General features: G+C 46.7%; 1 protein-coding gene across 2 annotated transcripts in view; it reads right to left on the reverse strand.

Annotated features, from left to right (window-relative positions):
* DYNLRB1 (dynein light chain roadblock-type 1) overlaps positions 1–22,510 on the reverse strand; it is a 27,618-nt gene that overhangs the window by 3,715 nt on the left and 1,393 nt on the right. Inside the window, exons 2-3 of one of the 2 annotated variants that reach the window (XM_032295205.1) lie at positions 10,231–10,306; positions 3,548–3,715 (exon numbers count right to left, since the gene is read on the reverse strand). In XM_032295205.1, coding sequence (XP_032151096.1) covers positions 3,548–3,715; positions 10,231–10,306 — 244 coding nt within the window. The remainder of the gene's footprint in view (positions 1–3,547; positions 3,716–10,230; positions 10,307–22,510) is intronic. The other variant, XM_032295206.1, reaches the window with a different exon arrangement.

Raw genomic sequence — 22,510 nt, forward strand, 5'->3', positions numbered from 1 at the left:
AAAAAAAAAAAAAAAAAAAAAAAAAAAGCTGGATGTGGCAGCATATGCCTGTGGTCCCAGCTACAAGGGAGGCTGAGGGAGGAGAATCACTTCGGCCTTTGCAGTTGATGCTGAAGTGAGCCATGATCGCGTGACTGCACTCCAGCCTGGGCAACAGAGACTCTGTCTCAAAAAAAAAAAAAAAAAAAAAAAGAAAAAGAAAAAGAGTCTGTTCACCTGGGCAGCCAGGGTGGGGTGAATTTAGCACACATGTGGAAAGCCAGTCTGTCTGGAACACTGCTGCTGTCTGCAGCCTGGGAAGCAGCTCCTCAGCCGGATGGAGTCAGGTCAGGTGGGTAGGAAGGCGTGGATATCTTCCTCCTGGGCCAGGCTGCTCCAGGCTGCCCATGATGTGTAGGGTGCTAACTACAGTCTCATATAGACACCTCCAGCAGTAGCCAGGCTAGCTCTACGCCTGTGGCCAGCCCTGGGTCCTGTGCTCTGCAGTCATCCTAAGGCAATTCAGCCCCAGTGCCTCCTAGGCTCTGCATGGTAGCTCCTGACCACAGGAGTTCTGGCACCAAAACCCAATTATTTTTTCTTGTCCACATAAAAGTGGGTATGTCAAAGTGTGAAATTACTGGCTTTCATCCTAAAATTACACCCCACAGACATCCCTGACCTCATTCCCACTGCTGACCCCACCTCTGACCCCCAATAGTGGGGTGTCAGCAATGGAGGGAGGTTTACAGAGTCATTCATTTATTTAATCAACGGATATTTGTTAGATGCTTACTATGTGCTTACAAGCCCCTGCCCTCATGAAACTTACTGTCAAGTGGAGGAGAGGGACTTAAAAATGCAGATAAGGTGATCCAAAGAAGGATGCTCTGTAAGACGAGATCAGCGCGCCACCGTCCTCCAGCATAGCGCTGCGCGTGTGCGGCAGGGAGACAGTGGGACCTGAGCTCTGCCAAGGCCAGAGACAGGCCACCTCATCCTCCTCCACTGACAAGGCTGTGGGACCTCAGGGCCTGTGGACCCCAAGGAGAAACCCCTTCTTGGGAGTTGTCCATCCTGGACTCAAGCACCAACCACACTCATGGGTTCTGAATGCCTGTGGGTCTTCAGGGCCAAACTGCAGATGCCACTGCTGCCAACTTGAGACCTGAATGGCCACCAGCTTTCGGACGATGCTGTCCTTCTGGAGGAGACATTCTCAGGAGCTTTATGCCAAAGGACACTGTCCGTGGAGAATCTGTCTGATTTGGAGATCACATAATTTGCCCCCTTCCCCCACATCCTGAAATCCCAGTGGGCCACTGGGGAGCACAAGGTCTGCTGTGCACAGGGTGAGTAGAAGATCACTCCTGGCCTGACTTTTTTATTTTTTTGAGATGGAGTCTTGCTCTGTTGCCCAGGCTGGAGTGCAGTGGTGCAATCTCTGCCTCCCAGGTTCAAGCAATTATCCTGCCTCAGCCTCCCAAGTAGCTGGGATTACAGGCACGTGCGACCACGCCTGGTTAATTTTTGTATTTTTAGTAGAGACAGGGTTTCACCATGTTGGTCAGGATGGTCTTGAACTGACCTCGTAATCCGATCACCTCAGCCTCCTTAAGTGTTGGGATTACAGGCATGAGCCACCACACCTGGCCTCCCAGCCTGACTTTTAGGAGAGTGAAACTTTGCAGCCACACAACATGACATTCTGGGAAGGATTTCAGTTCAAATCTGATTCCAAGGCTTTTTTCCCCAACCCAGGCTAACACACTCAACCAGGCAGGGTGGCTCAGGAGATCAGTACAGCACAGTCTCCTACTTCCTACTTGACATTTTACAGATGTGGATTTGGGAGTGTTCCGCAACTTGCCCAAGGTCATGCCTGTGAGAGGCAGGCCTGGGAAAAGATTCTGGGCCTCTTACAGTCTTTTCTCCCTGATGGATCAGGCATTACACAACGGACAGCATGATTTTGTAGTAAACGACTCTGGAGTTACCCTTATGCCCTTCTCTGTGATTGACTTGCTCTGTCCCCACCCCTCTAGGGAGTGTCCCAGGGAGACTGTGGGCTGCTGTGACTGTGGGCTCTATAGTTCTTTATTCCCATCCTTTCAGGCCTGGGGACAGACCTACACTGGTCTGCTGTGGGGAGTGGCTGACTCCCATCAAATGACTTCAGAACTCTGTGGCCAGCCTCCTCGCTGTCTGTGTTCCCACACCCAGGGCACTCTATGTCCCTAGATCTCCCACTGCCTTCCTTCATCTGGGCCCTAATCATAATCCTATCACCTCCTGCCCTAAAAACCCTTACTTGCAAGATCAAGTCCATGCAACTGGATTAGGTGTTTGTGATCCCCTCTAATCTGGACCAAAGTCTCACCTCTCACTCCTCCACACTCACGTCCTGATGCCCTCAATAAGCGGCACTGCAGCGGAAGTGCACCATCACAGGCATATGTGACGCACGCACACTCAACTATGTGGCTCAGCCAAAAAAAAAAAGCAAGAGTGAGGCTGGGCACAGTGGCTCATGCTGGCTTTCTGCCAGCACTTTGGGAGGCTGAGGTGGGCAGATCACGAGGTCAAGAGATGGAGACCATCCTGGCCAACATGGTGAAACCCCATCTCTACTAAAAATACAAAAATTAGCTGGGTATGGTGGCGTGCGCCTGTAGTCCCAGCTACTCGGGAGGCTGAGGCAGGAGAATTGTTTGAACCCGGAAGGCAGAAGTTGCAGTGAGCCGAGATCACGCCACTGCACTCCAGCCTGGCACCTGGCGACAAAGCGAGACTCCCGTCTCAAAAAAAAAAGCAAGAGTGAGAAAAAAGTAACCATGCAAAGATGGTCCTGGAGGCTCTGTCTGCCACCCCAGTCCATGAGTGAGAGCAAGGGGGCTGGGCAGGAGACTTGGCCCTGTTGTTTGCTCCTGTGCTCCCATCCTTGTGGGCCCCTGCCAGAATGAACATCTCCTCACCATGAGAATGATCCCAAGGCCAAAATACCAGCACTGGTTGCACCACACAGCCCCCAAATGCAAGGCAAGCACTTCATGTGAAAGAAACACAGCATCTGCTCTGGTGCAGGAAGAAAAGCTGGCTGCAAGGGCCTAAGACAGGCTGGCCTTAACATGTGGGCAGAGAACGTTTTCAAGGATAAAATGATACAGTACTTTTACATTTTGGAGCAGAATCACTGAATATTCTTCCAAATGTGGCTTTCTGCCCTCCACCTTGCTCATACTGCTTCTGGTATCCTTAAGATTCAGCTCCAATGTCCCCTCTTCTGGGAAGCCTTTGCAGACAAGACAGCTCAGCAGGCCTGGTCACACCCTCTTCCATGTCCCAAATGCCTTTGAATTTCCCCCTATCAAGGCAGTGAGACACGTGTGATGCTCACGTGTCTATCTCCCCCGGGAGTCCGGCTAGGCAGTGAGGCAATAACCCAATTCCTTCAACTCCTTGGGCCCTGCTTGGATCTTCTAGAGACACCACTGTGCCAGGCCTCCTGATGAACCAGAGAATGTGCCGTGAGGTCTGTTCCTACGTGGGGAGGCAGAAGACCCCTTACCTGGTGCAACCATAATCTCATTTTTCTTGGAGCGAATTCGAAGGAAGGTGAGATCGTTCTGGGGGTCTATTTCACGCACGGTGCTCCGTGCCTTCAGGATGAAGCTGTGCATGAGGCTGGCATACTGGGTGGTGGTGGGGTTGTCCATGGTGCTCTTGATGGGAATGCCTGAGGGGAAAGCAGACGGAGACTGAGAGGATGTAGAGCCCCTTCTGCTGAGCTCCCACCCACATCTCTAACTGGAGAGAACTGGAATAGCAGTTACCAGTCAATGCTGCCATCCTCAGAGGGATTGCTATGTGACAGGCATGGTGCTGTGCACCCAAAGCATGCCAGCACCATGCCCTAGAACTATTCTGTGGGTGGCAACATCATATCATTCACCAAGAGGCTCTGAGCAGTGAGGCGAACTGTCAGTAGTCACAGAGTGGGGCCAGGATTCATACACAGGCCTGCTGGCTTACTCCTGGGTTCCTTTCCCAGGGCTGACTGGTTCCCAGCGGTAAAAGGAGAGACTAGCTCCAACTCAAGCAGAGACACAGATTAAAAAACTAATAAAATAAGTGTTTTTAAAAAAACTAATAAGGTTTTTAATAAAAAACTAATAAAATAAGTTTTTTTTTTTTTTTTTTAAGGGAGACTCTTCATAATGCTTAGAACCCAAACCAGGAAGCACTTTTACAAATTTTTCTTTTTTTTTCTTTTTTTTTTTTTTTTAGAAAGAGTCTTGCTCTGTGGCCCAGGCTGGAGTGCAGTGGCATGATCTCAGCTCACTGCAACCTTAGCCTCCCAGGTTCAAGCGATTCTCCTGCCTCAGCCTCCCGAGTAGCAGCAATTACAGGCGCCTGCCACCATGCTTAGCTAATTTTTGTATTTTTAGTAGAGATAGGTTTCACCATGTTTGCCAGTCTGGTCTCAAACATCTGACCTCAGGTTATTCACCCACCCCGGCCTCCCAAAGTTCTGGGATTATAGGCATGAGTCACCGCGCCTGGCCTTATAAATTTCTAAATACCAAAAAGTAGAAGAGAAAAAGTCAACTTGTGTTGGGATATAACCATCACCGTTCCCACCCAAGGGAGGCTTGGGGTCCAGCTGTAAACACACTGTCCACATGACTGTGTGCCCAAGTTAAAGCATGTTTCTATGTGTGTATGACAAACACAGAAACATGAAACATATGTTGACCCTTTGTAAATAGCACTGTTACCTCTTTCAAAGAGCCCACTGAGTGGGCAGTCCACAGAGCTCCCCAGCCTCTGTTGTTGGCTACTTAGGGGGTGGGTGTGTTACCAGTGTAATTATCTGGGCAATGAACATCACTGTGTACCAAACCTTTTGTTTGGAGGACTATTTCCTTGAGATGAACCATTAAATAGACCTTACTCACTGGATAGTGCCTACTGTCACAGAGGTAAGGAACGTGGCTCAATTGGGCCAGCAGGTACCTGTGAGTTGGCTGTGACATATGAGCAGAAGGTTCCATCCATGAGCCCCAAGAGCCTGCCAGCTGACAGGCACTTGAGCAATGTGGCACAAGAGGCTCCTCATATGTAAGTGGCCAGCTTTGGGGCCCAGGACCCTGCTTATCTGGCCCACAGCTGCTTAGCCTAGGTGTTGGCCAAAGGCAGTTAGTTATCAGGCTGACCGGCTGGGTGGTAAAGAAACTGGCCGGATCTCCTAGGGCACGAGGAATGCGAGGGTGGGCAGAAGAGGACATGGTGGCAAAAGAAGCAGGTGAGTCAGAGACTTTTTGAGCCAAGTGAAGTCAGGGGAACAGGCTGTCATCATCACTTGTCTGCAAGAGACAAGATGACCAGGTCACCACAGCTTCTGCTGGCTCCTGGATGGCCACAATGTGCATGGTAGGATGCTGTGAGGCCTTCTCTATAGGTGAAACTTCCTGAGGATGGCAGTAATTATTGCATCCATTATAATCTACCCACGATGGGGCAGCAATGGGGTAGGAGCCATCACGACCCCCTTCTGCCCACCATCGCATTCCTGGGGCCCTAAGAAAACAAGATTGGGCCAGTTTCTTGCACCCAGCAGGTCAGTCTCATGACTGCCTTTAGCCAATTCCTAGGCTGGGTAGCTATGGCCAGATTAACAGGGCCCCAAATTGACCTGACACTCAGCTTTGCCCCTTCATAGCTATGCGGGCTTGGACAAGTGATAAAACCTCCTGAGCCTCCACTGCCTTATCTGTAAAATAATATCTGTGCTTCAGGGGGCTTAAAGGCCCCATGGATCAGCAGGAAGTATGACCAACCCAGATCCTGGGTTCTGACCACACCCACCCACAGCTGGGTGACCTTGGCCAGTTTCCCACACCTCTCTCAGCTTTGGGTTTCTCATCTGAAAACTGGGCAAACCCTTGCCTTGCAGGGTCACTGTGTGAGATGTAAACGAGACACTGATGTGGGTGCCCTGAGAATGGGACACATGTTAAAGACACACACACACACACACACACACACACACACACACAGACACACACAGACACACACAGAAACACACACACACACTCTTACTGAGACATTCATAGGCATTCTATGCCAGGCACTATTCTAAAAAATTCCCATAGAGGAAGGCAGAATTATCTATATTTTACAAATGAGAAACCTAACAGAGAAAGTGGCTTATGCCCGAACCACATAGCTGCTAAGTAAGTAGGGCCCGGACTCAAAGCCAGGTGGGCTCATTCTGTATTCCATGTTCTCAGGTATGGTGCGATTAGTCCCATGAGTAAACAAAAAAGCAGCATTCACTGGTATCTAAAAGGTAAGCAGCTGGGGCTAGATCTCCCCAGTGAAGGTTTGGCTTTAGGGGCAGTTTTAAGGCAAGAATGAGAACCTCTCCTTTGCGGGTCTGGGTGGAAGCCTAGGGGTCACAGCTGGGGCTGCTGGCCCCTGGGGTTGTTTCCTTAGAGTCAAAATGTCCAGTCCCAGGTTTCTCTCTTAGTGACAAAAGTCTTTCAGGTCTTGAAGCAAGAGGTACCCAAAAGAGATTCCCTGGACCATCACTGCACTCGAGGCAGTTGGGAGCTGAAGAGGGGAAAGGAGTTGCCTCAGGCCACCCAGCTGATCAGGAGCAGCCTGAGCAGGGGGCCTGGTCCGGCCTCCACAGTGTCCCAAGGGCTCCTGGTCTCCTGTGAATGAAATGACCACATAGTTTAATCAGAACTAGGCAGGGCTGGGGAACATGCTCTGTCTAGCTCTGTGTTTGCCAGGGCTCTGCTGACTTGGAAATCAACATTGTGGTGTTTTTTTGTTTTTTTTTTTTAGACAAGGTCTTGCTCTTGTTGCCCAGGCTGGAGTGCAGTAGCGCGATCTTGGCTAACTGCAACCTCCGCCTTCCCTGGTTCAAGTGATTCTCCTGCCTCAGCCTCCCGAGTGGCTGGGATTATAGGCGCTTGCCACCACGTCCAACTAACTTGTATTTGTAACTGTATTTTTAGTAGAGATGAGATGAGATTTCACCATGTTGGCCAGGCTGGTCTCAAACTCCTGACCTCAGGTGATCTGCCACCTAAGCCTCCAAAAGTGCTGGGATTACAGGTGTGAGTCACCGCATCCAGCTGGAAATTGACATTCTATCCAAAGACACAGCACCTCTACTTTGCTGCCCTTGATGGCCTTCATTCTGCTTAAGTAGGAATTGCTGAGAACTCTGCTTTTCCAAAACAACGCCTAGACTGACATCATGCATAAGAGGCTCTCTAAGAGCACTGAAAAAATTAGAGCCCACTGAATACACTGGGTTAGAGAACTGGGGCTGCGGTGGGGTGGGGGTGTCCAGCGACTGGGCATGGCCTGACCTCTTGGGATGTCCATGTGTGTCCATAAAGGTGGCCACAATGTTTACCCTGTGAGGCAGCCAAGAAACACGTAATCAAACTGTGCCCAGCAGAGGGCCAGGCACGTGACAGATACAGGTACTTCTATATCACCTCTACCCACAGGGCCGCTTGTCAATCCTGGCCTGTGGGAGCAGCCCCTGGGCTGGGCACTGAAGGGCCTACACACTCCATTATTACTTATTTTTTTTTTCAAGAGACAAGGTCTTGCTCTGTTGCCCAGGCTGGAGTGCAATCAGAGCTCCCTACAGCCTTGAACTCCCGTGCTCAAGCAATCCTCCTGCCTCAGCATCCTGAGTAGCTAGGACTACAGGTGTGCACCACCACGACTGCCTAATTTTTCATTTTTTGTGGAGTAGGGGGTCTTACTATGTTGCCCAGGCTGGTCTTAAACCCCTGGGCTCAAATGATCCTCCTGGCTAGGCCTCCCAAAGTGCTGGGAGCAGGTGTGAGCCACCACACCCAGCCATTATAATAATTATTAATCTACTGATTATGGCATCTAACATGCTTGCAACAATTTTGGGCTTTTTCCTTTGGGATTATTTCCTTTGAACACAGTCCTTCGGAATTTCCAAATCAAAGGAGCTGATGGCAACACTCACTGTGGTTGGTTCACTTAATGTTCAGTGACCTGACTCTGCAGCCTGTGGTGAATGACACAGGAACAGAGGTGAGTCAGGCATGGCCCTTGTCTTCCTTCACTGGCCACACTGCTGCTAACAGCAACAGTGTCTCAGTGGACTCCTCTCCTCCCAGCCTCACATAAATTGGTTTACGTTATTTTTGTAAACTGTAGTAGGGTAGTTTTTTTTTTTTTTTTTTTTTCAGTAGTAGGTAGTTTTTAAATTGGCCAAACCCCTTCCCGAATTAAAACCAATGTAGAATCACAAGCTGATGGTTCAGTGTGTGTGCTCTGACTGAAATGGAGGACAGGAACCCCAGCCTCTACCTCTACTTCCAGGGAGAGCAAAGGATCCCTAGGTTTAAGGAACACGGCCCTGGACACATGATCAGAGGCAGTCTCTCCAAGGGAAAGCCTTCGGAAGGTGACAGAACTGCTGTGAATCTTAGGCCTGTAGCTCTCTGATTAGAATCTATCCCCTAAAGCAGAATTTTCTAAACTTGTCTGATCATAAGAATCTCCTGGGACACTTGGTAAACACACAGATTCCCTGGGTCTTGCTTTGGCCCTAATAAATTAGACTTTTTGGTACAGAAGCCTGGAAAGTTATGTTTAACAGGAGCCCCAGGTGATTTCAAAGCATGAATACATTTGGGAAACACTGTGGCCTAGCGGCATGAAGCATGTGGATGCCCCCAACCCAGCAGGGGAACCCAATCAGGTAAATCAGGGTTTGTATGAACAAACGCCTCACAGCTCAATATGGATGGTGACTAGCTGCTTTATGCTGTTCATTCTCAGTTATTATTCAACTTATAAGGTAGATATAAGTTTTATCCCCATTTACAGGCTTAAGCGACTTGGGCAAGGTCACAAAGCTAGTCAGGGGAAGAGGCAAGATTCAAACTTACAACTGCTGGATTCCAGAGCCCCTGTCCTTACTGCTGCCTGGTGCGTGACAGCCTGGGGGCCATTCTGGTTCCTTACAGCATGGTGTGGGAGAAAGCGCACAAGCGCACTCAGACAGGCTTAGATTTAAATCTCGATTCTATGATGGCAGGCAGATCAATTTAAATTTCTAGACTGTTTTCTTCACTGCAAAATGCACACAACAGGGCTGCTTTAAGGAATATAAGAGAGTACGTGGAGCATCAGCCAGAAGCCTGGCACAGAGCGGGTGTGTGAAAAATGTTAGCTCCTTCCCTGTCCAGTGCAGTCTGGGAAAATTAGTATCTGTACCCTTCTACCTATATAAATTCCCACCCAGAAAGGGCTGTGGCGGGGAAGCTGCAGGTACAGAGAAGTGAACTAGAGAACTATCCAGCCAGTGAAGCAGAATCAACACAAATGGGTATGTAATACCCACTTAATGGATTCACTAAAAGGTAGAAACAACAAAACTGGGCTAATGAACATTGCACTGGCACTTTAAAAATCTGCTTATATAAACCATGAAGCAATATTTTAAAAAGCTCATGTGTAAATGTATGCCAAAGGATAGCAACTATGATTATGGTCCTCAGGAACTGTGCTGGACAAGGCTGAGTAAGCACGGAAGACTGGAGTGTGATCTGTCAGGGTGGTAGGACTGAGTGGACTTTCCCTTTGTGAGGACACTGGAGGTGGCTGGTTCAAGTGCAGTAGTGTTTACACTAATTGCTCACAACCAGTTACTGATTTCTTTGTCCCTTCTCCACTCCCACTGCTTCACCTGACTAGCCTTAAAATAAAAAAAAAAAAAGAACACTGAAGGTATTAAAAATTAAAAAGGCTTATTAGATCCGGTTCAGCTGGGCACGGTGGCTCAAGCCTGTAATCCCAGCACTTTGGGAGACTGAGGTGGGTGGATCACGAGGTCAGGAGTTCGAGAATAGCCTAACCAACATGGCGAACCCCTATCTCTACTAAAAATACAAAAGTAGCTGGGTGTGGTGGTGCATGCCTGTAATCCCAGCTACTCGGGAGGCTGAGGCAGGACAGACACTTGAACCCAGGAGGCAGAAGTTGCAGTGAGCTGAGATCGTGCCATTGTACTCCAGCCTGGGCAACAAGAGCAAAACTCTGCCTCAAAGAAAAAAAAAAAAAAAAAGATTCGGTTCATGAAGGGCTTAGTAAATAGCAAGGGCTATGCTGTTATGGTTGCTTCTGGGCCTGGGCCTGCCTGGGAGTGAGTCATGGCAGGAGGAAGGGAGGGCGTACCTTCTGTGTTCACCACGATGATTCCCTGCACTCCCTTCTGGCTCTGAAGTCGCTTCAGTGTCTCCTCCACTTCTGCCTACCAGAAAAACAGACCAAGGTTAGGAGAGGCCAAGAGGCAGGATTAACTTCCTTATGCCCCAGGCAGATGAATCACACATTTGTCTTCCAACAACAAACAAGTAATACAGGCACCTGGCACCCCCTCAAAGCTCCCCAGGCTGATCTGACGTGCTCCTCCGGCCACCACCAGTGCCCAAGAGCATCCACTCACACCCCTACTCACATTCCTACGTGGGACAAGGCTGCTCCTGGCGCTCTGCCCACCAGGCACTATTATCCCACCCTCCTCAGCTGTTGGGGAGCAGAATATAACACCATTCCCATGTATATACACGTCCATGACTCACATAACATATTTGGCATAGCTTGGGGACAGGACTCCGATGATTTAAGAAAACCCAGAGAGTGGTGTCTTAACAGGACAACAAAACTTTGTCATTTGTGGTGTGGCCCAAACAGCATATAAGGATAGACTCAGTGACTTCAGCAGGCATCTGAGATAGTATGATACACAGCAGTTATGAGAAGTATGTCTCGGAAAGGGGCTCATTGATCTCGATTACCCAGAAAATGCTCAGGTGGGCTACTCCTGCACACAGCATCTGTAGCAGAGGGGCAGTTGAAGTTTGGGTCCTCATTCTGCCATGCCAGGCCTGTCCCTCCCACCTGTCCTACCTTTCCCTCCACTCTCTAGCTCTGTGACACATCTCCCTGTCTCCACATCTTTTTACCCCACAAGGCCTCTTCTCTGCTGAAATCCAACAAACAGATGTCTTAGACCATCTAAGACATCATCCTCCACAAAGCCCTGATCCCCCAATCAATGGGGTCTGCCTACCTGTGACTCCCCAGTCCCTAGCTGTGCCTGTCTGGGACATGCATTAGGTACTATGCCTATTTCGTAGAGACTCTACAAAGGTCTGCAGAGTTGGGAGTGTGATAAACGCCTGCTTCACTGAAGTAGGCCTAACTCTTCCTGTGGATGAAAACTGGGCCTGAGGTACACCTGATCTCAGGTGGCCCCTCCAGACTGGTCTAGAATCCAGTCAGAAGACCCTCAAAGCCTGAGAGTTGTTAGAAACAGAGGCTTCATTCACCAAAAGAAAACAGTTCATCACCCCCAGGGACTAACAAGTTGGGAGGGGGAATCCTCAACACTGGGTGGAGACTGCACAATGAATTCTTGTTTTTCTGGAAGGCATAAGGCTGACAATCCAGTCACTGCCACCCACTCCCCTGTGACAGAAGAATACTCTCGAATGCAGGAGGGAAGGGTAAACAAGTTCCTCCTGTAAAGTGCCAAATAGCCTGACGCCTCTAAGATCTGGAGCCTGGGTACGATGACAGGGCTCTGTGGACATGAGAGTACAATGTAGCGGGTCGCACATGTATGAGATCCAATGTCAGTCAACACACTCACTGAGCTCCTACTGTGTGGCAGGGGCTATTCTGAAGGGGAGGAGTGGGGCACAACAGTGGTTACTGCTATACAGTACTCAGTCTGCCCTGGTCACCATCCTGAAAATTCATCATGTACCAAAGTACAGTGACATTTGCAATAGTATAATGCAGAAAGAACTAAAAATGCCCAACAATTAGAGAAAAGGCCAAGTAAGTTATGGAATATCCACTAATAGGAATGTAATACACATATTACCAATGGTGATTAGACCATGTTATACCATCACAAAAGCTGTGTATTATAATGTTAAGTGAAAACAGCAAAATGAAAAATAAAGTGCTTTGGTGACTGCAATCACAAGAAAACAAAAGGCTAGAGGAGATTATAAAAAAAAAGAGCCACATTAAGAGCAAGGAATTATAGATAAGGTTTCATTTTTTTTTTTTTTTTTTTTCAAAACAGTCCTTTTCATTCTACTGTATTGTTTCTATTTAAAAACATTTTAACCCCCATCTATGTAACCAATTGAAGCCTATGATACAGGGCTCTGATGCACCCAACGTTGTCAGAATAAGAATATGTAAGAACTTGGATGACAATTTAGGACAGCTCAATCAATCTGCAATCAACCCTGAAAGAAAGGGGTAAAAAAGTAAAAACAAAAATGTCAGACTCTAAGTCCAAAATATCCCCCAGAGATTGGAGAGGGGGGCTGAAAAAGATGAAATTTGCTAAGACTGCTACTCATTCAGTAACTACACGGCAACCTTCCTTGTGCCAGACATTGTTCTAGGCCTGAGGATGCTGCAGTGAACAAAATATAACAAAAAATCCCATGTTATGAAACTGACATTTGTGGGAGGGGGTTGGGGGTAGGACATTAACAAAACAGAAGTAAAACATGAATGTCAGCAGGGAAATGGGATCTGGAATGCAGGGTTGATGCAATATGACATACATCATCAGAGAAGGCTCACCAAGGCTATAGTGAGTAGACTTTTGAAGGAAATGAGGAAGTTAGCCATGCTGGTTTCCAGGGAGTGTTCCAGACAGCACCAAGAGCAAGCACAAAAGCCCTGGGGTGGGCAAATGCCTGGCACATTTTCAGGAAAAGCAATGGGGCCAGTATGGCTGAAGAGTAGGGAGCAGGGGAGGGGCGGCAGCTGGGAGCTGGGACCAGGCCACAGACGGCCTGGCAGACCAAGTGATGATCTTGGTTTTTACTGGGTATGATTTCTGGAGCCACTGTCAAGTTTTGAGGTAAAGAGTGACAACACCTGATGTTTCCAAAAGACGGCTCTGGGTGCTGTGTGGAGAATGGACAGCAGGGGGCAAACAGAGCCTGCGGGAGCCTCCCACCCCTGCCCTGCCGGGTACTGCCGCTGGTCTGAAGGAAACAAGTTTCCCTCCTTCAGTCATTGTTTGATGTAACCACCTCCCAACCCTTTGGACTCAGCTCCAGAGCCTCCCGCCAGGAGGCTTCTCTGACACCAGCCCCTCTGCTTCTGTGAAGGTCCCCAGCCTTCACAGCACTGACCACAATGCAGTGCAACTGTTTAGGTCATGTTCATCTCCTCCTCCAGACACAAAGCACCCTGCCAGGAAATCAGACCAGAGTTTACAGCTCCAGTACCTTGCAGAGGATAGGCTCAATGAATACTGAAGGAACAAATAAAAAGCATTTCTGCAACTATGTTTCATGAAATCAATCTTTTTAGGTACAAGAGGGGGACATGGCCTCACACTCCACAGTGTGAAAAAGAGCTAAGATCCAAAATTTAACGAGAACCAGACACAAGATCTGGCTGTCTAACTGTGAACATGGGACAGGTGTGGTGGCTCATGCCTGTAATCCCAGCACTTTGGAAGGCCGAGGCAGGCGGATCACTTTAGGTCACAAGTTTGAGACCAGCCTGGCCAACATGGTGAAACCCCATCTCTACTAAAAATACAAAAAATTAGCTAGGTGTGGTGGTATGCACCTGTAGTCCCAGCTACTCGGGAGGCTAAGGTAGGAGGATTGCTTGAACCCAGGAGGTGGAGGTTGCAGTGAGCCAAGATCACCTACTCCAACCTGGCGACAGAGCGAGACTCCATCTCAAAAACAAACAAACAAACAAAAGTAAACACGGCCAGGAGCAGTGGCTCATGCCTGTAATCCCAGCACTTTGGGAGGCTGAAGCAGGTAGACTGCTTGAGCCCAGGAGTCTGAGACCAGCCTGGGCAACATGGTGAAACCTTGTCTTTACAGAAGAGAAAAAAAATTAGCCAGGCATCATGTCGTGTGCCTGTAGTCCCAACTACTTGGGAGGCTGAGGTGGAAGGATTGTTTGAGTCAAGGAAGTCAAGGCTGCAGTGAGCCATGATTACACCACTGCATTCCAGCCTGGCCAACAGGACTCCTCAAAAAAAAAAAAAAAAAAAAAAAGGAAGAAAGAAAAAGAAATAAAGCAAACATACATCTATCAGGAATGGGAGGACACACAGGTATAATTTCTCTACCCCGCACCTACTATGAGTTATATATTGCTTTCAGACACATGCTCTTTTCTGAAACTCTCATTCACGATTAGTATGATCTCCATGTTACTGATGAGGAAACAGGTTTGGAAAGGAGAAGGGTTTTGCCCAAGATAGCAGGTCGACAGAAGAGCCGAGTATACTGGTGACCACAACTGAGGAGGTCCCTGACCTCAAGAAGCTCACATTCTGGTGAAAGAGACTTAAAAAAGTAAACAAGATTCTTGTAGGATAAAGGGACTAGGCAGTGGGGCAAGGGATGCTACTCTGGCTAATGTGGTCAGGAACTCCTGAGGAGATATAATTTTTTTTTTTTTGAGCTAGGGTTTCACTGTCACCCAGGCGTGCAGTGGTGTGATCACGGCTCACTGCAGCCTTGACCTCCCAGGTTCAAGTGATCCTCCCACTTCAGCCTCCCAAACAGGTGGAACTACCAGGGTGTGCCACCAAACCCAGCTAATTTTTTGCAGAGATGGGGTTTTGCCATGTTGCCCGGGCTGGTTTTGAACTCCTGGGCTCATGGCCAGGCATGGTGGCTCATGCCTGTAATCCTAGCACTTTGGGAGGCCAAGGCGGGGGGATCACAAGGTCACAAGTTCAAGACCTGCCTGGCCAACATGGTGAAACCCCATCTCTACTAAAAATACAAAAAAAATTAGCCAGGCGTGGTGGCAGATGCCTGTCATCCCAGCTACTCAGAAAGCTGAGGTGGGAGAATCACTTAAACCCGGGAGGTGGAGGTTGCAGTGATATGAGATCGGGCCACTGCACTCAAACCTGGGCAACAAGGCAAGACTCCATCTCAAAAAGAATAAAAAAAAAAAATGAACTCCTGGGCTCAAGCGATCTACCTGCTGTGGCCTCCCAAAGTGCTGGGACTACAGGCATGAGCTACCATTCCCAGCCACAGGTATGTAATCTTTAAGCCAAGAACCAAATGATGAGAAAGAACAGGCAATGGGCTGATGGAAACAAGGCGCCCCAATTCTCTAGTTCCCAAGTGCACATTCCGGACAGATGGAAAAAGAGCAGCAATAAAGATCCAGGAGTATCCACTGGCACAGCATAGGAGGGATGACCATTAGAAGTAAATGACTGACGGAAGAACTATGACCAATTTGACCGCTAAACATAAAACTTCTGTATAAGAATAATGAATCTAGGCCGGGCACGGTGGCTCAAGCCTGTAATCCCAGCACTTTGGGAGGCCGAGGCGGGTGGATCACGAGGTCAAGAGATCGAGACCATCCTGGTCAACATGGTGAAACCCTGTCTCTACTAAAACTACAAAAAATTAGCTGGGCATGGTGGTGCGTGCCTGTAATCCCAGCTACTCAGGAGGCTGAGGCAGGAGAATTGCCTGAGCCCAGGAGGCGGAGGTTGCGGTGAGCCGAGATCGCGCCATTGCACTCCAGCCTGGGTAACAAGAGCGAAACTCCGTCTCCAAAAAAAAAAGAATAATGAATCTAATAGGATAGAAAAATACTTGCATAAAATATAATAGGCAAAATAAATCCAAAAACATCACACGAAATGACTAAGGACAATAGCAAGTCTCCAGCAGGTAGTGTGCAAAAAGAATACTAGTAGAAAATATGCTTACGAGAAATTACAAACACATCAAACCATGGTCATCATTCCTCACAAATAAATGAAAAATTCAGCCAGGCATGGTGCTCATGCCTGTAATCCCAGTACTTTGGGAAACTGAGATGGCTGGATCACTTGAGGTCACGAGTTTGAGTCCAGCCTGGTGAAACTTGTCTCTATTAAAAATACAAAAATTAGCCCTCATGGTGGCACATGCCTATAATCCCAGCTACTCAGGAGGCTGAGGCAGGAGAATCGCTTGAACCCGGGAGGCAGAGGTTGCAGTGAGCTGAGATTACACCATTGCATTCCAGCGTAGGTAACAGAGCGAGACTCCGTTTCAAAAAAAAAAAAAAAAACAACAGAAAAAGATAAAAATTATAGCAATGCTAAGGTTTCTTTTTCTTTCTTTCTTTCTTTCTTTCTTTCTTTCTTTCTTTCTTTCTTTCTTTCTTATTTATTTATTTTTGAGACGGAGTCTTGCTCTGTCACCAGGCGGGAGCACAGTGGCGCAATCTCGGCTCAATGAAACCTCCGCCTCCTGGGTTCAAGCAATTCTTCCGCCTCAGCCTCCCGAGTAGCTGGGACTACAGGCGTGTGCCACTACGCCCAGCTAATTTTTATATTTTTAGTAGAGACGGGGTTTCACCATGTTGGCCAGGATGGTCTTGATCTCTTGACCTCGTGATCTGCCCGCCTCAGCCTCCCAAAGTGCTGGGATTATAGGTGTGAGCCACCACGACCAGCCTAAGGTTTCTTTTTAAATGCTGGTATTGTTATTACAAAACTGGCAGGTACATGGGCAAAACAATCTTGAAAAAGCTACAGGACAATATATTGAATATACTGCAAGGACATAAAAGCATTGGTCCCTCTGCCTCAGAAATTATTTTCCTGAGAATTTTATTCTGAGGAAATAATCTAATAAGTTAAAACAAAACCAGACATTCACAGAAGCATCATCACAGCACTATTTCTACTAATTAAAAAATGAAAGCAGCCAGGTGTGGTGGCTCATGCCTGCAATCCCAGCACTTTGGGAGGCTGAGGCGGGTGGATTACCTGAGGTCAGGAGTTCAAGACCAGCCTGGACAACATGGCAAAACCCCATCTCTAATAAAAACAACAAAAATTAGCCAGGTGTGATGATACATGCCTGTAATCCCAGCTACTCAGGAAGCTGAGGCAGGAAAATCACTTGAACCTGGGAGGCAAAGTTGCAGTGAGCTGAGTTTGCACCACTGCACTCCAGCCTGGGCGACAGAGACTCTGTCTCTAAAAAAAGAAATGGGAGCAACCCAAATGTACACAGGTAAAATGATTTGGCCAATGAGGACACAACTATTTCACTGAGTATTATGTAGTCACTAAGTAGTTAATCATAAAGATGACATGGCAACAAATTTAAATGTTTTTAGAAATTAAAACAGAAAAAAGTCAGGCCGGGCGCGGTGGCTCGAGCCTGTAATCCCAGCACTTTGGGAGGCCGAGGCGGGTGGATCACGAGGTCAAGAGATCGAGACCATCCTGGTCAACATGGTGAAACCCCGTCTCTACTAAAAATACAAAAAAAATTAGCTGGGCATGGTGGTGCGTGCCTGTAATCCCAGCTACTCAGGAGGCTGAGGCAGGAGAATTGCCTGAACCCAGGAGGCGGAGGTTGCGGTGAGCCGAGATCGCGCCATTGCACTCCAGCCTGGGTAACAAGAGTGAAACTCCGTCTAAAAAAAAAAAAAAAAAAAAACAGAAAAAAGTCACCCCCAAACCCAGCATGCATATCTTGGAAAAAATGCATAAGTGAACAAAAGAGGAAGTAGAACACACAAAGATGAAAATAGTTGTGTGGTGGAATAAAACTGGATGAGGATAACTATAGGTGATTTTTAAAATTTTAAATTTTATTGATTTATTTTGAGACAGAGTCTTCCTCTGTTGCCCAGGCTGGAGTGCATTGGTGTGGTCTTGGATCATTGCAACCCCCGCCTCCCAGGCTCAAGTGATTCTAGTGCCTCAGCCTCCTGAGCAGCTGGAATTACAAGCGCGCAGCTTCTGGTTACTTTTCGTATTTTTAGTAGAGACAGTTTCGCCATGTTGCCCAGGCTGGTGTTGAACTCCTGGCCTCAAGTGATCTGCCCACCTTGGCCTCCCAAAGTTCTGGGATTATAGGCGTGAGCCACTACGTCAGGCCAATTACAGATAATTTTTATAACATTATTCTAAAGGTCAGTTTCCACCTAAAATGTAAAATACACATGCCAAAAGTGCTGCTTCTAGGAATCTATCCTACATAACCACTAACATGAGTGCAAAAAGAACAAGAACAGTTACTGCAGCAGTGTCTGGAATAAAAAAACTATATACCACCTAATGTACATATGGAACTAGGATACTACACAGACCGTTAAAAGAATGAAGCAGACCTGCATATAACCCAGAAAAATGTCGAATATATTTAAGTAAACAGAACAAGCTGCAGAATAAGATATATACACATATATCTTAAAGTCAACTTCTGTTTTCTCTTATTTTTTTCTCACCCAGGCTGGAGTACAGTGGTACAATCATGGCTCACTGTGGCCTTGACCTCCTGGTTTCAAGCATCTCTCCACTTCAGCCTTAAACTTAACATGTATAAATATATATATTCCAGTTTCATCTAATAAACATCTAATATATGTACCAAACAAATCTGGAAGGAAACACACACAACTGCCAAAAGAAGTTACCATGGGGTGGTAAGATAGGGACCACATAAACTTTCTACATTATATCCTCTGGTACTGCTTCAAATTGTTAAAATATGCTGTGGCTAATAATTGTTAAAATATGACTATAATCCCAGCACTGTGGGAGGCTGAGGTGGGCAGATCACCTGAGTCATGAGTTCGAGACCAGCCTGGCCAACATGGAGAAACCATGTCTCTACTAAAAATACAAAAATTAGCTGGGCGTGGTGGCATGCACCTTTAGTCCCAGCTACTCGGGAGGCTGAGGCAAGAGAATCACTTGAACACGGGAGGCGGAGGTTGCATAGAGCTGAGATCACACCATTGCACTCCAGCCTGGATGACAGGGCAAGACTCTGTCTAAAAAAAAAAAAAAAAAAAAAGTTCGCTAGGTGCGATGGCTCATGCCTGTAATCCCAACACTTTGGGAGCCTGAGGCAGGCAGATCACCTGAGGTCAGGAGCTCGAGACCAGCCTGACCAACATGGAGAAGCTCCAGTCTCTACTAAAAAAAAATACAAAATTAGCTGGGCATGGTGGTGCATGCCTGTAATCCCAGCTACTTGGGAGGCTAAGGCAAGAGAATCCCTTGAACCTGGAAGGCAGAAGTTGCAGTGAGCTGAGATCACATCATTGCACCCCAGCCTGGGAAATAAAGAGCAAAACTCTGTCTGGGAAAAAAAAAAAAAAAAAAGTTAAAATATGCATCTATACTTACACAATGAAAGATCCAAAGCAAAAAAAAAAAAAAAAAAAAATCTAACTTTGTATTGCTTTTATGAGTATAATCACAGAATCGCATAGTACAGGTTGTAGTAAGCTACCATTTATATAAGAAAAAGAGGGGCCATATAAGTGCTTGCATAGACGTATAAGAAACAAACAGCTGGGTATAGTGGTTCATGCCTGAAATCCTAATACTTTGGCAGGCCAATGTGGGCGAATCACTTGAGACCAGAAGTTCGAGACCAACCTGTGCAACATGGCAAAACCACATCTCTACAAAAAAATGCAAAAAAAAATTAGCAGGTATGGTGGCATGCATCAGTAGTCCAGGTACTTGGGGTGTTGAGGCAGGAGGATCACTTGAACTTGGGAGGGTCAAGTCTGGGAAAGAAGAAAGAAAAGAAAAGAAAAGAGAAAAGAGAAAAGAAAAGAAAAGAACAATAATGGTTGTTTCTAAAGGAGAAAAGACTGAGACTAGAGGTTAGGAGAGTGGGAATTTTATTTTTCTCTTAGATCCTTTCACATCATTAATTTTTTTACTGTGTGCAAGTATTGCCTATAAACAATCCCGAAATTTGTTTGGAACCACAAAAGACTCAGAAAGACAAAGCAAGCCTGGACAGAAAGAACAAAGCTTGAGGTATCACACTACCTGATTCCGAAACATACTAGAAAGGTGTAGTAACCAAAAAAAGCATGATATTGGTATAAAAACGCAGACACACAGACCAATGGACTAGAACAGAGAACCCAGAAATAAATCCACGTATTTAGAGCCAACGGATTTTTGACAAAGTCATCAAGAACATACATTGGGAAAAGGATATCCTCTTCAATAAATGGTGCTGGGAAAACTGGATTTGTAGGAGAATGGTACTAGGCCCCCATCTCTCATGAGATACAAAAATCAACTGAACATGGATCAAGGACTTCAATTTAAGATTCAAAGCTATAAAATGACTAGAATAAAACATAGGGGAAATGCTTCAGCGACTGGAGCAAGGATTTTATGGCTAAGACTTCAAAAGCATAGGCAACAACAACAACAACAAAATGGACAAATGAGACCATATTAAACTAAAAGCCTCTCCACAGTGAAGGAGACAATCAACAGAGTGAGGAGACATTCTGAAATGGGAGAATATATTGGCAAACCATTCATCTGACAAGGGACTAATTAATATCCAGAATATGCAAGAACTCAAACTCAACAGCAGAAAAACAAATAATCCCATTAAGAAGTGGGCAAAGGAAGGTGCTGAACAGAGATTTCTCAAAAGAAGATATATAAATGGTTATCAGGTATATGAAAAAATGCTCAACATCACTAATTATCAGGGAAATGCAAATCAAAACCACAATGACGTATCACCTGACCCGAGTTAGAGTGGCTATTATCAAAAAGACAAAAAATAACAAATGCTGGCAAGGATGTGGAGAAAAGGGCACTCTTATATACTGTTGGTGGGAATGTAAATTAGCCATTATGGAAAATAGTATGGAGTTTTCCTAAAAAAACTATAAACTGCTGGGTGCGTTGGCAGTGCCTGCAGTCTCAACCACTTGGGAGGTTGAAGTGGGAAGACTGCTTGAGCCTAGAAGTTCAAGTCCAGCCTGGACAATAGACCTTACCTGATATTGTTTTTTAAGAGATAAGGGGCCAGGCAAAGGTGGCTCATGCCTGTAATCCCAGCACATTGGGAGGCCGAGGTGGGCGGATCACGAAGTTAGGAATTTGAGAACAGCCTGACCAACATGGTGAAAACCCGTCCCTACTAAAAATACAAAGATTAGCTGGGCATGGTGGCACATGCCTGTAGTCCCAGCTACTTGGGAGGCTGAGGCAGGAGAACTGCTTGAACCCAGGAGGTGGAGGTTGCAGTGAGCCAAGATTGTGCCACTGCACTCTAGTCTGGTGACAGAGCAAGACTCTTTCTTAAAAAAACAAAAACAAAACTACAATACAATCCAGCAATACCACTACTGGGTATTTATTCAAAGGAAGGGAAACTAGTACATCAAAGGGATCCCTACATCCTCATGTTCATATTGCAGCACTATTTTTACAATAGCCAAGATACGGAATTCGCGAAGTTTCCATCAATAGATAAATGGATAAAGAAAATGTAGTATTACCACACAATGACATACTATTCAACCATAAAAAAGAATGAAATCCTGTCATCTGCAGCAACACGGACAGAAGCAGAGGTCATTATATTAGCTGAAATAAGTCAGGTACAGAAAGAAAAATATTACATCTTCTCACCCATATGTAGAAGCTAAAAATGTTGCTCCTGTAAGTAGAGAGTAGAATGATGGTTACCAGAGTGGGAGAAGTGGGAGGGGACAAAGACAGATTGGTTAATGGGTACACATGTCCAGTTAGATAGAAACAACATGTTCTAGTGTTTGACAGCACAATAGGGTAACTATAGTTAACATTCATTTATTGTATATTTCAAAATAGTTTGTTAGGCTCGTGGTCCCTGCCTATAATTCCAGCTACTTGGAAGGCTGAGGCAGGAGGATTGCATGAGCCCAGGAGTACTCAGCCTGAGCAAAAATAGGATCCTGTCTCAAAAACAAAAACAAGGAAAATGAAAGGCTAGAAGATTAGAAGATTTGAAATGTTCTTAACACACACACACACACAAAAATGAATGTTTCAGGGGCGCGGTGGCTAATGCCTGTAATCCCAGCACTTTGGGAGGCCGAGGGCGAGGCCGACGGATCACAAGGTCAGGAGACCTACGAGACTATCCTGGCTAACACAGTGAAACCCCGTCTCTAATAAAAATACAAAAAAAGTAGCCGGGCATGGTGGCATGCGCCTGTAGTTCCAGCTACACAGGAGAATCCCTTAATCCCGGGAGGCGGAGTTTACAGTGAGCCAAGACCCACTGCACTCCAGCCTGAGCCGGCAGAGCCAGAATGAGTCTTAAAAAAAAAAAAAAAAAGCAAGCAAGCCAGGCGGTGGCTCACCCCTGTAATCCCAGCACTTTGGGAGGCGGGTGGATCATGAGGTCTGGAATTCGAGACCAGCCTGGCCAACATGGTGAAACCTCGCCTCTACTAAAAATACAAAAATTAGCCGGGTATGGTGGCAGGCGTCTGTAATTCCAGCTACTAGGGAGGTTTAGGCAGGAGAACTGCCTGAACTCTGGGAGGCGGAGGTTGCAGTGAGCTGAGATTGCGCGACTGCACTCCAGCCTGGGTGACATAGCAAGATTCCATCTCCGGAAAAAAAAAAAAA

Source organism: Sapajus apella, unplaced genomic scaffold, assembly GCF_009761245.1.
Source record: "Sapajus apella isolate SASKATOON/1434 unplaced genomic scaffold, GSC_monkey_1.0 scaffold33, whole genome shotgun sequence".
NCBI lineage: Eukaryota > Metazoa > Chordata > Mammalia > Primates > Cebidae > Sapajus > Sapajus apella.